Source organism: Mesoplodon densirostris, chromosome 10, assembly GCF_025265405.1.
Source record: "Mesoplodon densirostris isolate mMesDen1 chromosome 10, mMesDen1 primary haplotype, whole genome shotgun sequence".
NCBI classification, from domain to species: Eukaryota; Metazoa; Chordata; class Mammalia; order Artiodactyla; family Ziphiidae; genus Mesoplodon; species Mesoplodon densirostris.
The window spans coordinates 31,958,282-31,973,696 of NC_082670.1; the positions used below are offsets into that span (position 1 = coordinate 31,958,282).

The 15,415-nt window shown below is 41.7% G+C and overlaps 1 protein-coding gene across 3 annotated transcripts in view; it reads left to right on the forward strand.

The window, feature by feature from the left end:
- Positions 1 to 15,415, forward strand: part of XPO5 (exportin 5) — a 49,550-nt gene that overhangs the window by 11,979 nt on the left and 22,156 nt on the right. For all 3 annotated transcript variants that reach the window (XM_060109065.1, XM_060109067.1, XM_060109066.1), the window contains 12 exons: positions 855 to 954; positions 1,851 to 1,934; positions 2,542 to 2,667; positions 3,570 to 3,660; positions 5,280 to 5,408; positions 6,983 to 7,101; positions 8,174 to 8,329; positions 9,646 to 9,687; positions 10,012 to 10,101; positions 11,326 to 11,525; positions 12,337 to 12,436; positions 13,295 to 13,476. In XM_060109065.1, coding sequence (XP_059965048.1) covers positions 855 to 954; positions 1,851 to 1,934; positions 2,542 to 2,667; positions 3,570 to 3,660; positions 5,280 to 5,408; positions 6,983 to 7,101; positions 8,174 to 8,329; positions 9,646 to 9,687; positions 10,012 to 10,101; positions 11,326 to 11,525; positions 12,337 to 12,436; positions 13,295 to 13,476 — 1,419 coding nt within the window. The remainder of the gene's footprint in view (positions 1 to 854; positions 955 to 1,850; positions 1,935 to 2,541; positions 2,668 to 3,569; positions 3,661 to 5,279; positions 5,409 to 6,982; positions 7,102 to 8,173; positions 8,330 to 9,645; positions 9,688 to 10,011; positions 10,102 to 11,325; positions 11,526 to 12,336; positions 12,437 to 13,294; positions 13,477 to 15,415) is intronic.

A 15,415-nucleotide genomic window follows, 5' to 3' on the forward strand; every position in this document is an offset into this window, starting at 1 on the left:
CCCGTATCCCCTGCATTAGCAGGCAGATTCTCAACCACTGTGCCACCAGGGAAGCCCTGGCCCATTTTTTAATCATATTTTTTTCTTATTGAGTTTTAAGAGTTCTTGTATATTTTGGATAACAGTCTTTTATCAGACTGTCTTTTGCAAATATTTTCTCCTAGTCTGTCACTTGTCTTTTCATTCTCTTGATTATAGTCCTTTTGATTTTGTCAGTGGTATAAGGAATTACTGCATGCTGCCCTAGAGATCTCTCTAAGTCCTTCCTCAGTATCAACCAGTGTCTTTTTTTTTTTTTTTTTTTTTTTTTTTTTTTGCGGTACGCGGGCCTCTCACTGTTGCGGCCTCTCCCGTTGCGGAGCACAGGCTCCGGACGCGCAGGCTCAGCGGCCATGGGTCACGGGCCTAGCCGGTCTGCGGCATGTGGGATCTTCCCGGACCGGGGCACGAACCCGCATCCCCTGCATTGGCAGGCGGACTCTCAACCACTGCACCACCAGGGAAGCCCAACCAATGTCTTTTTGTGCAGTTTTTATGCATGTAAGTATATGTATTGCTTTGTGGAGTCATGCTCAGAGTTCACAGTATTATCCCAAAGTACTCAAGGACTGCATTACCCAAAATTAGAGTGTCTCTTGAAGGATGAGATGGCATTGAACCCTATTCCTCATTGATCTTTCAGTGTTTGGTTGGAGGTTTTTGGGTTGGTTTTGTTTTTTGATTTTTTTTTTTTAGCTTTAATAATCAACGGAAATTTGAGTGTTGGAGCACAGACCACATACAGCTCCATATTCCATGGGACTCTCTTTGGTGCTCTTGATGTGCTGCTAATCACACTGTGTTCTCCTCTTCAGGACTGCTGACGGAGGAGGCTTGGTAGAAAAACACTATGTCTTCCTGAAGAGACTCTGTCAGGTGTTGTGTGCCCTGGGCAATCAGCTGTGTGCATTGCTGGTGAGCACTTTCTGGAGAGTTTCAGGGCCATTTGAGGAGAGGATTTAGAAAGTTATATTTGTGTAAGGGGTGACACATGCCATTGATTTTAGCCTGAGGGGGCATTTCCCTACAGATTATTTCTTATAATTCTATAGATTAAATTATTTTAATTGAGTTTGAATGATACAGATTTTTTTAACAAGTCAGTTATTAATGTCAATAGTAAACATTCACATCTGTTATTCCATCTGTTACAACATCTGACTAAAGTCAATGTTGCTACTCCTGTTCATTTTGGTACTTGTAAAACTTCAGTCTGCCGAGTGCATTACCCTTTAAAGTCCTATTAGGTCATGAAACATTATGAATTTGAATAAAGAACACTTTTCCCAAATCTAAAGGATGTATTATTAGATCATAAAAGAAAACTTTAGTCTGATTGACCTGGAATTAACTGTCTTTAGGGAAATATTTCATACTCAGTCTTATGTGTTAAAAGATAGGATATTGGTACAGACATTTGCGCTTGATGTTATGTCTTTTTGTGGTGGCTTGAATGGCTAGAGAGGATGGAACTCCAGACATAAGATGTGTACCATCAATTGGTTATTTAATAGGTTAGGTCACAGAGATGTGACTAGACTAGATCTGAAGAAATATACGGATTTCTGAAATGAATACTCTTGTTTTACTATTTGACCACAGAATAGGTTTTAATGATGATGATTAAGGAGGTAAAGCAGCTTTCCTGTGTTTTAGCCCCTGAAATGATGCCTTCCTTAGGCCACAAGAAAGTATAAAGTCCTTTCAAAACTGAAATTTTTGAGGGTATAAGTTGTCTGTATTTGTTACTCCACTCTCTACTCTGACCTCCCCATCAACATCGTTAATGTAGTGGTCTTTTTGTCCTACAGGGTGTGGATTCTGATGTAGAAACACCAGCAAATTTTGGAAAATACCTGGAATCTTTTCTGGCTTTCACAACTCATCCAAGTCAGGTAAACTTTATGGAGGTGACTTCTCAAAATTTTAGTCAGGTAAATTAAAATCAAGCACTATGGCCTGAAGTAATTAGCAGCTGAAGTATAAAATGTGACTTTTAAGATCCTAAGGAATAACTGTAGTAGCATTTCATTAAGAAAATTGCTGAGTCTTCCTGAGCTATGCATTGCAGTCTAGGTCAGCAGTTACCCCTCAGGTAGTGTCATTCTGATAAGGCTCAATCAGATATGAGGTATGTCCCAGGTGATTTACCACTAAAGACATTTTAAATACAAAAGTCTGATTAATTGTGTTATAAAATTAATTTTATCCAATCCAAGATTCTCCTTGTAATATCATCCTGAGGTTCCTGTATCCTTTCTTGCATAAAACAGAAAGTGGTAGAATTCAGCTCATACTCTGGGAATTGCACCTGACCCAGTCTTATTAACATATGGTCCATAGTGAGCAGTCATTACTGCTGTACTACAGTATGGGCAGTTTCAAAGTATTACAGATATTTGTTTCCATGGAAAAATATAGTGGATAATTGCTGAGCTAAGTAGTAGTCTTGGTATATAAAACCCAAATCCTTAAACTGAGTTTTTTCTTTTTTCCCTTTAGTTTTTGCGCTCTTCAACTCAGATGACTTGGGGAGCCCTCTTCCGGCATGAGATCCTATCCCATGACCCTTTGCTATTAGCAATAATACCAAAATATCTTCGTGCTTCTATGACTAACTTGGTCAAGGTATGCAGTGGGAATCTAAAATGTGGAATGTCAGTGAATACACATCATAAGACTTAGATGGCCTCATTGACAGCCCTGTCTTGGTCACTAAGGTCCTTTCCTTGGGCATATTAGTCTTTTATTCCTCAAGAAGAAATATCTACTCTTTCATATTTTGGAGCACTTCTATGCCAAGTATTGGGCTAAGTGCTAGGAAGAAGAAGTTATAGGACGAGAGCAGTGACCATGACCATACAATATGATCATTGCTTTTCAGAGGTTAAAAATAGAAAGGAAGGTGGAGTCAGGGAGATTCCAAGAGGAAGTAATGTCTGACTTTCTGAAGGCCAAGTGAGGGTCAGGAAGGTGAATGAGAAGAAGAGCATGGAAGCAGGTTGCTCATTACCTCAATAGAGAGTTGCTTATCAACACTCTGAGATCTGTTCAAGGCTCTTGCAGCTGACAGATGCTTCATCTTGATTTGTAAAATCAGAATAGGACCCATTCAAGGGTCCCCTTATTTCCTCAAGGAATTCACCTAGCACGTTGCACACCATCTTCTAGTTCTCTGCCGTCATGGTCTTCAGTACTTTTTGAATGAAACATAAAAAGTTACATTCTTATTTCCAGGGTTCAGCATTTAAGAAGACAAATTGTTTCAGTTCTTTTACTTATTGCAAGCTGTATCAGCACTTTGTTTTGGGACATCTTTATACTCAAAGACCTTAAACTAATTCCAGAATTTAATTTTCCCTGAGGAACCTGGAACAGAGTATCAAATAAAAAACAATCTCTTTCTACCACTCCCAGGATTATTCCCACTGGAAGCAAATTGTAGACTTAGGGGTAGACCAGAAGCAGTTACTTATCATATATCTCATGAAAACCCTCACCCCCTACCCCAATTATGTTTCTCTTTCCAGATGGGCTTTCCTTCTAAAACAGACAGCCCTAGCTGTGAATACTCTCGATTTGATTTTGATAGTGACGAGGACTTCAATGCTTTCTTCAACTGTGAGTGAACTCGCCTGGAATTTCTTCCAGTCTCAGAATGACATCTAGTGTTATGAGTCATGGTGCATGACCCTTGAGCTTCTGTATTAAAGAGCCCCAAGTCTGGACAGCAGCCTGTTTAATCTCCATTTGCACATTGCAGAGAGTGCTGGGATTGTACTTATTCCACGCATTGTTTTATCTCTTACACACACCCCCCCCGAAACATATACACACACACACTGCCTTTGGACATTGATGTTTAAAGATAGTAACTTTAGGTAAGGCACTCTCATTTTTTTTTATATTTATATATTAGAATTAAATACCATCTTACATTTTGGGTCTTTTTTCTAAAAAAGAGAGGAAAAACCCACGATTCCTAATTCTGTTCTGGGTTTTCTGTAACCTGGTTCCCCCCCCTTTTTAATAACAACTTTATTGATGTAATTTATGTCATACAGTTCATCCATTTATAGTATATAATACAGTGGGGGTTTTTTGTATTTTCAGAGTTGTACAACCACAACCACAGTCAATGTTAGGATATTCTCATGACCCCAAGAAACCCTGTAACCATTAGCAGTCATCTCCCAATCCCCTCATCCCTCTCAGCCCTGGAAAAGCACTAATCTACTTTCTATTTCTATCTTTCACCTATTCCGAACATTTCATATAAATGGAATCATACAGTGTGTTGTCTTTGGTAACTGCCTTCTTTTTCTTAGTGTAGCGTTTTCAAAATTCGTCCATGTTGTAATATGTATCAGTACTTCATTTCTTTTTATTGCCAATAATACTTCATTGTATGGATATACCACATTTTATTCATCCATTGATAAGTTGATAAATACTTGAGTTGTTTCCACATCTTGACTATTAAGAATAATGCTATTATAACATTTGGGTACAAGTTTTTTTGTTATTTTTTTAAAATAAATTTATTTATTTACTTATTATTTATTTTGGCTGTGTTGGGTCTTTGTTGCTGTGCATGGGCTTTCTCTAGTTGCGGCGAGCGGGGGCTACTCTTCATTGTGGTGTGCGGGCTTCTCGTTGCGGTGGCTTCTTTTGTTGTGGAGCGCAGGCTCAGTAGTTGTGGTGCACGGGCTTAGCTGCTCCGCAGCATGTGGGATCTTCCTGGACCAGGGCTCGAACCCATGTCCCCTGCATTGGCAGGTGGATTCTTAACCACTGTGCCACCAGGGAAATCCCCCTGGGTAGAAGTTTTTGAGTGGACATATGTTTTTATTTTTCTTGGGCATATGCCTAGGAAGAGAATTACTAAATCATATGGTAATTCCATGTTTAATGTTTTGAGGAACTGCCAGACCATTTTCTTCAGCAGCCATACCATTTTACATCTGTACCAACCTGATCTCCTTTTAATTCCAACAGAAATGGGAGACCACTTTTGGTTTGCCGCTTATAGCATCTAGCTGGTATGGTGGCTTCTTAGAATTTAGTTTTGAAAATTTCTAGATTTGTTAACAAAGCTTTACTGAACATTTGTTAGATTCAGAGCATAAGTCTGCAAAACAAAATCTCTTGAATGTTTTCCTCCTGGGATGGATAAATGAATAAACATTAACTAAGTATCTGTTATATGCAGTTATTGATTCATGTCTTTCTCTTGGCAGCCTCTCGGGCCCAACAAGGAGAAGTAATGAGGTTAGCATGTCGCTTGGATCCCAAGACTAGCTTCCAGATGGCTGGGGAGTGGCTAAAGTATCAGCTCTCAACTTCTGTTGATACTGGATCCATGAACTGTAAGACTTTTTTTGTTTTTTTTCCAACTGAACATTAGTGAAGTATTTCTATGTATCAAAACTGTACATAGAAATAAACCTCTGAGCCACATTTCAAAACAGTATGCTAATAGTGTTCAAAAACAGCTTTGCTCACTGCCCAGTTCCATCCTAGAGAGTGAGCCTTTTCATTTGTGCATATAGGCAGAGAAAGCAGATATAATACCAGATTTTAACTCTGTTTAAATTAGGGTAAAACCATGACCCTATCAGTTTTGCCTTCATTTTTCTTTTCTAACAGAGTCAACAATTGTTTATTGTTGATTTTATTACTTCACTTCAGGCAGCACCTAACAAATTACATGTCTAGACCTAACTTTTTAAAGCTTTTCAACCAAGTTCTTGCATGGCATTTCTCTTAAACTCGGAAAAAATGACTTGTTAGTCAGGCACAACAAGCAGTGCAGGGGTTTCCCATATCACTCAGCCCCCTCAAAGCCTTTGGGAAATGCCACTTTATGTAAAATCAAAATAACCCCCCTCTACCCAAAAGCATAAGCTAGGCAACTTCTCTGTGCTCTGTATCTTCTGTCTGTCATCTTATTAATGCAGGCAGTGAGTGAGAGGATTGTAAGGAAAGGGTGTAAGTCACTGCTTTGGAAAAACTCCACACTATGGTCAGTTACCAAGTACACTAGTTACTTGACATTCGTGGGATTTAACATTCAGTTTTATGTATTCACAGTTGACTGTGAAGGTTCCTGGTATCTAGTAACTTGAATGTTTGCAGAAGCCCAAATATGTTGTACCAAGGTGAAGCTAGTAAATGTGACTGTACGGAAGCAAGAAAAGTAATTTGTGATTCATTTTGCAGGGGCCTTGCTGTTTAAGTGACATGCTTTGATGATACTTGTGGGGTTTTTCCTTTTCTTTTTTTTCTTTTTTTTCATATTTTGGTCACGCCATGTGGCTTGCGTGATCTCAGTTCCCTGACCAGGGACTGAACCTGGGTCACGGCAGTGAGAGCACCAAATCCTAACCACTAGGCCACCAGGGAACTTGATGATACTTGTGAACTTGGAAGGTGGCACAGTTCTCTGCACAGGGCCCTTGCAGTTGTCATGAGGCTACTGGATGTGAAGCAGCATTTTGTATCTTACAGCAGTTCCTTGTTGGAAAGATTCTTTATGGTCTTAGATATCGTAATTATTTAGATTCCCATGGACAGATTATGAAAGGGGGGGGAATTAATTAATATTTCTCAATTGGCCGGGCACTGGTGTTGATTCTTACATGTATATTCTCATTCAGTACTTAAACTGGCTTTACAGACAAGGCTCACAAAGGTGAATTCAGACAGTTTGTTTTTAGAGGTAGAGGCAGGATAGGGATCCCTTTCTGCTTCCTTTTCTTTTCCCAGGCTGAGAAGGGTTAGATTACCTTGTTCCTTCAACTGTGAAATTACCTAGTGGTTTCTACAGCTCCGTGGTCTCTGTGTCTTCTGTGATCCTACAGTGTTTATAAGTGTGTGCGTGTGTGTGTGTGTGTGTGTGTGTGTGTGTGTGTGTGTGTTTTAAAACCCTGTTCCCCTGCAGCTGGAACTGGAGAAGGCAGCCTCTGCTCCATCTTCTCACCTTCATTTGTGCAGTGGGAAGCCATGACCTTTTTTTTGGAAAGTGTGATCAACCAGATGTTTCGAACATTAGATAAAGAAGTAAGTAATTGTTTCTTGTGCTGATTGCATAATAATTTTGATCTTTTTTTTATTATTATTTATTTGGTTGTGCCAGGTCTTAGTTGCAGCAGGCGGGCTCCTTAGTTGCGGCTCGCCGGTTTCTTAGTTGTGGCATGCGAACTCTTGGTTACAGCATGCATCTGGGATCTAGTTTCCTGAACAGGGATCGAACCCAGGCCCCCTGCATTGGGAGTGCAGAGTCTTAACAACTATGCCACCAGGGAAGTCCCCAATTTTGATCTTCTTAAAACTGGCAGTGGGATAGGAAAATATGTGAGTGTGCGTCTTACAGAAGAGGAAACTGAGATTCAGAGAGGGTAAATAACATGCTCAAGGTCAAATAGCTAATAAATAGAGCTGGGACCCAAATTAGGTCTCTCTGACTTTAAGCCCCACAGTGTTTAGTATTCATTTTAGGAGATAATAAGATGAGCCTGATAGTACAGTGAACCACAGGTAGGATAACTATTATAGGGAGGACAGTGATGGAAGCCTTGAATTGGAAAACCTAAGAGATATCTGCCAATTTTTGGCAAATTGACCAGAATATTCATGATGGCTGATCTGTGTCCCTCTTTCCTGAATAATCTGATTAAACCGGATAACAGCATATACTATATTAACTATGTTAATTAGATTAAAAATAATCGGATCACTTATTTTGGGGTAATTCGTCTTAACTCATTCTAGGTTAGTTGTAGAAAGAATCTAAGTCCCTTGAAGATAAGTGAACTACAGTGCTTTTTCTCATTAATGGCATATTAACAAATTAGATCTTAGGATCATTAACTTCATCTGTTTTTATATTCACTTCAGTTTGAAATGATGGCATTCTGAGTTCAGTTTCTAGTAGTAGGTAATGCTACATCCCTAATAATGGCAGCAGCATTTGTGAAAAATTTTAATAACATGGGGTAATGCTTAGAATTTTAAGGGTTAAGAAGCACTATATAAAACCATATGTGACAGCCATATTTATATAGAGTGTGAAGGAAATTTAGCAAAAGTGGTTTTCAGTTATGTCAATCTCTTTTTCACGTCTGTATCACAGGAAATTCCTGTTAATGATGGAGTAGAGCTATTGCAGATGGTCCTGAACTTTGACACCAAGGATCCCCTCATCCTGTCCTGTGTCCTCACTAATGTCTCAGCACTCTTTCCATTTGTCACCTACAGACCAGAGTTCCTGCCCCAGGTCTTCTCTAAGGTAAACTCCCTCTCCTTTGTAAACTTATTTTGGCATTTCTAAGCTAATTATTTTTTGTAACTGTTTTTGTAAGTATATGAGACAAGCTAATAAACAGTTGTTTATTCATTTATCAAATATTTACTCAGTACTTAATGTGGAGCAGGCACCATGCTAGTAGGAAAGCCTTGTCCTTTACCACCTCTCTGTTTGGGGAGAAAGGCACATAGACAGATGTGGTACCTACGTGGCATTGCAGTTAGTAGACATGTACACTGAGATGGAAAAGGGTACCTGAAGGAGGAGGTATCAATGTGTGCTGTCAGGTTGGGAGGTGATTTGTAAGAGGAAAGGTTTTGGGGTCCAGTTGTGACTAGTGAGAGGTGAAGCACCACCTGAGTGAGAATATTGGACCGGGAGGAGGGAAGGAGTAAGGCAGAGAAGGGGTGAGTTCTGTTTTGCAGGACTAGGTTTAAAGAATACATATAATATCTCAGTGGAGACATCTCATGCTAAACTGGCTATTTGAGGTTAAAGGTCTAGATTCAGAAAATTATGAGAGAAAATTAAGGCATCGCCATCATAGAAATGCCAGTAGTAGAGGTGAAGCCCTTTCAAAAATGTGGACTCATTTGTTGCCACAGAAATTCTTTAAGAACTGGAGAGTGTCCATTGGGTTCCTCTAGATCTTTGTTAGCGTGTTATTCCATCATAGTGGCTAGGGCAGCAGTCACATTGCATTGGGTTAAGGAGTAAGTGGGAAGTTATGAAATGGAATCAGGGAGAATAGACCACTCAACTTTTTTTTTTTTTTTTTTTTTTTTGTGGTACATGGGCCTCTCACTGTTGTGGCCTCTCCCGTTGCGGAGCACAGGCTCCGGACACGCAGGCTCAGCGGCCATGGCTCACGGGCCCAGCCGCTCCACGGCATGTGGGATCTTCCCGGACTGGGGCACGAACCCGTGTCCCTTGCATCGGCAGGCGGACTCAACCACTGCGCCACCAGGGAAGCCCAGACCACTCAACTTTTAACAAAAAGTGGAGAGATGTGACCATGGCTGAGTTCTTGGGTGATAGCCTGGATTGTTCTGGGATTCTTTGGCCTTTATCTTTGTAAAGTGTTTGCTGGTAAAATTGTGAATCTCAAGCCTCTTGCAGAGTTATCTGAGAAAATGAACATCTGAAACTTTGTAATGCCAGTTGAAACCCCATTTTTGTAATGCCAGTTGAAAACCCTTTTCTTACCATATTGTTTGCACTTCAGGGATTTTGTTAGAAACTTTGTAAAATACTTTATGCATTTGGTACTGATGAGTGACCTTTTTTCTTCCCCTTAGCTATTTTCATCTGTCACTTTTGAAACTGTTGAGGAAAGTAAGGTAAGATCATTAATTCAGCCTACCAATTCTAACTTCTTAAGAACAAAAATGTGAATACCCAACACTTAGTGTAGATTTTTCTAATAAGCAAAAGGGGTTAATAAAGGCAGGAGATAGTCATATGATGGGGTGTTTTGCACTAGAGATACTCTAGGACAAACAGTAAACATGTGGATTCATGGTAACTATAAATGTCACTTGATTATACTCCCGTAGCTGTGAAAATTGTGAATTTACCTCTGAAGGAGATATTTACATGATTCTCTGCAGCATCTGTTAATTATATTAAAAGTAGCTTTAAGTTTATTGAATGTCTCTTCCCAGGCTCCCAGGACCCGGGCAGTGAGGAATGTGAGGAGACATGCTTGTTCTTCCATCATCAAGATGTGTCGTGACTACCCCCAGCTCGTGCTGGTAAGCCCTGGACTCGGTTCAAGTAGCCACTGAGACATGCCGAGTTTGGGTACATTTCTCTATAAATCCACCCCTAATTATACCTCACATAAGGTTGGTCTTCCCCAACTCCAGAGTTACTCAGTGAAGTTTAGAAACACAAATATATAGCCTCAGAATGAATTGTTCTCTTCCACATGGATGACCAAGTTTTCCCTGTCAGTGTACCCCTCTTTACCGTACTATGTGTGATGTTCTTTTTTTTTTTTTTTGCGGTACGCGGGCCTCTCACTGCCGTGGCCTCTCCCGTTGCGGAGCACAGGCTCTGGACGCGCAGGCTCAGTGGCCATGGCTCACGGGCCCAGCCGCTCCGCGGCATGTGGGATCTTCCCGAACCGGGGCACGAACCCGTGTCCGCTGCATCGGAAGGCGGACTCTCAACCACTGCACCACCAGGGAAGCCCTGTGTGATGTTCTTAACCACCACTGCCAAGTGATGTGCCTAGTCTTGAGAGAAGCCAGATGCAAACCCCAACCTTTTTTGGAGGGTTTCTGTAAGAAGTTTAGCACTACTCCAGATAACAAATTAACCAAAAATTTCTTCTCTGAATACCCAGCAGTTATTTGTGTGTGTCTGTCTGTCTCTCTCCCCCTCTCCTTCCTTCTCTCTCTCTCTTTCTATAAAATATATAAATATATATATATATATAAAACAAACTGATCTTTGTCCATGAAGATACTGTAAAAGTTGATATAGAAATAAAAGACAGGGCCTCCCTGGTGGCGCAAGTGGTTGAGAGTCCGCCTGCCGATGCAGGGGATACGGGTTCGTGCCCCGGTCTGGGAGGATCCCATATGCCGCGGAGCGGCTGGGCCCGTGAGCCATGGCCGCTGAGCCTGCGCGTCCGGAGCCTGCGCGTCCGGAGCCTGTGCTCCGCAACGGGGGAGGCCACAGCAGTGAGAGGCCCGCATACCACAAAAAAAAAAAAAAAAAAAAAGAAATAAAAGACAGATGGTTTTCACAGTTGTAGAGTCGGAAAGTGCAGTTACCCAAGTACTCAAACCTAAATTGCCTTGCCTGTTCAGCCAAAAGAAGAGTGTTATAATTAAATTAAGTGACAGTCTTATTGGCCTGACTGTCCTGGAAGTGTCTTCATCCTCTTTTTTACCTTCCTTGAGTGACCCACCCACTCCTTGAAACTCAGACCTTCACCACCTCCGGGTTTTTTTCTTTGTGAAATGCAGCCCAACTTTGACATGCTGTATAACCATGTGAAGCAGCTCCTCTCCAATGAGCTGCTCCTGACACAGATGGAGAAGTGTGCCCTCATGGAAGCCCTGGTTCTCATTAGCAACCAGTTCAAGAACTACGAGCGCCAGAAGGTGTTTCTAGAGGAGCTGATGGCACCCGTGGCCAGCATCTGGCTTTCTGAAGACATGCACAGGTAGGGGAGACCCTTTGCCCTTGCCCTTGACTGCACTTGAGTACCCATTCTCTTCTAAGACTATGTCCGGGGTCGGGTTGTAAGGATATCGAGGTGTAGTGGCACCATCAGTGATAGCTAAAGGCCTCTAAAACAGGGGTCCCCAACCCCTGGGCCACAGACCGGTACTGGTCCGCTGCCTGTTAGGAACTGGGCTGCACAGCAGGAGGTGAGCGGCAGAGGAGAGCTTCACCACTGCTCCCCATCGCTCAGATTACCGCCTGAACCATCCCCCGTACACCCCCGACCCCAGGTCTGTGGAAAAATTGTCTTCCACGAAACCAGTCCCTGTGGTGCCAAAGAGGTCGGCACCGCTGCTCTAAAAGCAGTCTTGTAAGTGAAATGCCGAAAACATCACCTTGCTCTGCAGAGGCGTAGGAACAGAGACGAAATGACTAAGATGGATAGTGTGGGTCGGAACGCCACAGAGTGAGGTCTGCTGTGGTGTCTAGTTGCAGCTTCAGCACATAAAAAGAAGTGAGAACAGCCAGTAGGGCCATACAGAGTAGGAGCTGCACAGACACCCCTCTGTGCCCACATAGCCTTCTCAAGCTTGTACCCTTTTTGATTCTTAAAGTGTCACTAATAACATTTAGAAGTGGGAAGAGAAGTTAATAAATCTTCATATGACAGCTGACAATTTGATTAGATTCCTCTCACTGTAACAGCTGCTCTTTGGGGGTCAAATAATCACAGCTTATTAGCTCTTGAGGAAGAAACTATCCTTGCTTAAAATCATGCTGTAACTTGTCTTTCCCCCACCAACCTTTAGAGTGCTGTCAGATGTTGATGCTTTTATTGCCTATGTGGGTGCAGATCGGACAAGCTGTGACCCGGGCCTGGAGGATCCCTGTGGCTTAAACCGTGCACGAGTGAGTAAGCCTCTCCTGGGATAGGGAAGGTGCGTAGGCCACAGGTAGGAGTAGGGTGTTGTCATTTGTCCAGGTTCTTGTAGACTTATGTTTTTTCGTATACGAGCAAGAAATCTGGGAATCTCTACTTCCGTTAGTGTCTCCTTTCTTTTCTTCTTTAGTCTTAAATTCTTGAGTTAGTTCTCACAGCAGAACAGGTGGTCTTTTCTTTGAAGTCATTATTTTGGTTTTAAGGATCTGTAAATAGCTTGGAGGACTGAAGGTGTAATGAGGAAGTAGGTCAGAACTTGGTCAGCAGGGTGGGTTCTCCCTGCCTTTGCTCCCTGGCAAGTAAAGTCCTAAATGGTGGCCTAACTTGCAAACCTGAGATTTTCCAGTTCTTTGCTATTCAAATAAGCATTGTTCCTGGCTCCATTACGGCAAAAGTCTTATTAATTAACCTGGCAAGTAGTCAATTGGTAGAAAGTACTATGAGTGAGGATTAGGGCAAAATCTATGAAGGCCTAAGCTTGAGGATGCAAGGCCAACTCAAAAACAAGATGAAATGTTGACCGGGTAAATACTGTTTTGAAGTATGTCCAAGCCACCTTCTAATTGGGGTCCTGTAAGCCTCCAGAAGGATATCCTCATGAAAGGGAAGCTTTTAGAGCCTACCACTGGTCCTGAAGATGGCATTGAAAGGATCCCTTTTGGACTTGACCTTAAAGGAAGGGACAGGGATGGGGGCAGGAGAGGGGGCGTCTTTTCCTTTTGTCCGACTTCTATGTCACCTTTGCCATAATCTTGCAAATATCTAATAGCACTTTTGTCTTTTTTTCCCCTTTTATATTTACCTTTCATTTTTATGTTTTTCTATAGATGAGCTTTTGTGTGTATAGCATTCTGGGTGTTGTGAAACGAACTTGCTGGCCCACTGACCTAGAAGAGGCCAAAGCTGGGGGATTTGTGGTGGGTTATACACCCCCTGGAAATCCAATCTTCCGTAACCCCTGCACAGAACAGATTCTGAAACTTCTTGACAATTTGCTTGCCCTTATAAGGTGAGTCAGAATAATGGTTTTTCTCTGTTGTATTTAAAACTTTTTGCCTTAAAAATCTCAAAAGCTTAATTTGTTTATATTTCTTCAGATCATATGGTGATAAATAAGAGATTAGGTCTTGTTTCGTTCTAGAGGGACTCTCCTTTTTAAAAGTAACATTGACTCTCACTTTTTTTGTTGTTGTTGTTATAATTTTATTTTATTTATTTTTGGCTGCGTTGGGTCTTCGTTGCTGTGCGTGGGCTTTCTCTAGTTGTGGCAAGCGGGAGCTACTCTTCGTTGCGGTGCGCGGGCTTCTCATTGCGGTGGCTTCTTGTTGCAGAGCATGGGCTCTAGGTGCACGGGCTTCAGTAGTTGTGGCTCGCAGGCTCTAGAGCACGGGCTCAGTAGTTGTGGCACACCGGCTTAGTTGCTCCACAGTATGTGGGATATTCCCGGACCAGGGCTCGAACCCGAGCCAATGTCCCCTGCATTGGCAGGCGGATTCCTAACCACTGTGCCACCAGGGAAGCCCCAGCTCTCACTTTTATAAGTCTTGCATTCCAAGTGAACACATGGGGGCTAATCTCAAAATGGCTTTTCTCATTTTGAGCCTCTTCTGTGTTCTTTTACTTCTTTATACTTCATTTCTACTTTTTACTTTAAGTTTCATTTGGTCTAAAATTTTGCCACTAAAGGAATTGTTCATTGGGAGCAAGGCAGTTGCTTTCTGTAGTGGTGCTTCTCTGGGTCAAGTATTCAAACGAGCTAATCTGAATTTATCAGTAGTGACTGCGTTCTCAAATGGACCAAACATCCAGTGGCTGAACATGCCAAAGGAAGGCTCGATACATGCTCCACATCAGAGTCCTAGGTTTTTACTTCTCAAAGCTGAGTCCTCAGACCAGCAGCATCAGCAGTCACCTGAGAGCTTGTTTAAAATATAGTATTAGGGCTTCACCCCAGACATACTAAATCAGAATCTGCATTTTAACAAGATCCCCAGGTTGTCTGTGTGCACATTAAAGGTTCAGAACCACTGTTACAAATCACATGAGCTAATATAATCAAGCGGAAGTAGGCCATGTCTAGGCTTGTTGGTTACTCAATATATGTTTGATGATTCAGGGATAGATGCTCTCTACAGTGAAAGAGAGCCTTTGCAGAGAATCAGTTTTTACTGGCCAAAGCAAAATTTGATTGCTTTTTACATCTCCTAGTGTTTCTGAGTTCAAGTTAGAGCTCTGTTCCACTGTTTTTTGGCCTCTTACCCAGGGTGTTAGAGCGGAGTCTCAACTGAGTAAACCAAATTGACTCAACACAAGTAAATCAAATTACTCATGTCTCAGGGATGCTCTGCTGACAACAGACACCCTGGACCATATGCTTAAGAATCCAAGGTTTTAAATTAATGTTGACCAAATTGGAGGGCTGGAGTGTCTGAACAAGTTGTCACTGTGGACGTGTCTATGGAAATAGACAATACTTTGCTCTGATTTCAAAAGGAGGAAAAAGATTTCAAAAAGAAGTATGGGTTACATGTTGAGAGGGTAGTAAAATATTTAGTCAAGGAAAAATTTGTCTCCATGTTGATGTTTTTAAGACCAAAAGGATCTTCTGTAGTTTAGAGAAATGTGAAAGTGATGAAGTCAGATAGCAACAGACTCATTTACTTTTTAAGCCTGTGGCCAGAGTCCCTGTGGTGGGAACCTAGACCTGGAAACAAGGTTCATCCCTGGTTAGGTAAGGAGACAAGAGATTGTCATCTTGATATTTTTCTAAGAGTACAACACTTTTGGAAAATCCCGAAGTCAGTCAAAAGGTATTTTGAAAAATGTTGACTGTAGTTATGGAGTAGTTAGATTCCCTGAGTAGTGTGCAGCTGGAGCTGTTAAGAGTTTTGTCTTGTTTTCGTAGTAAGTTTTATCTTGAAGTATAATGTTAAGGGTACAAATATACA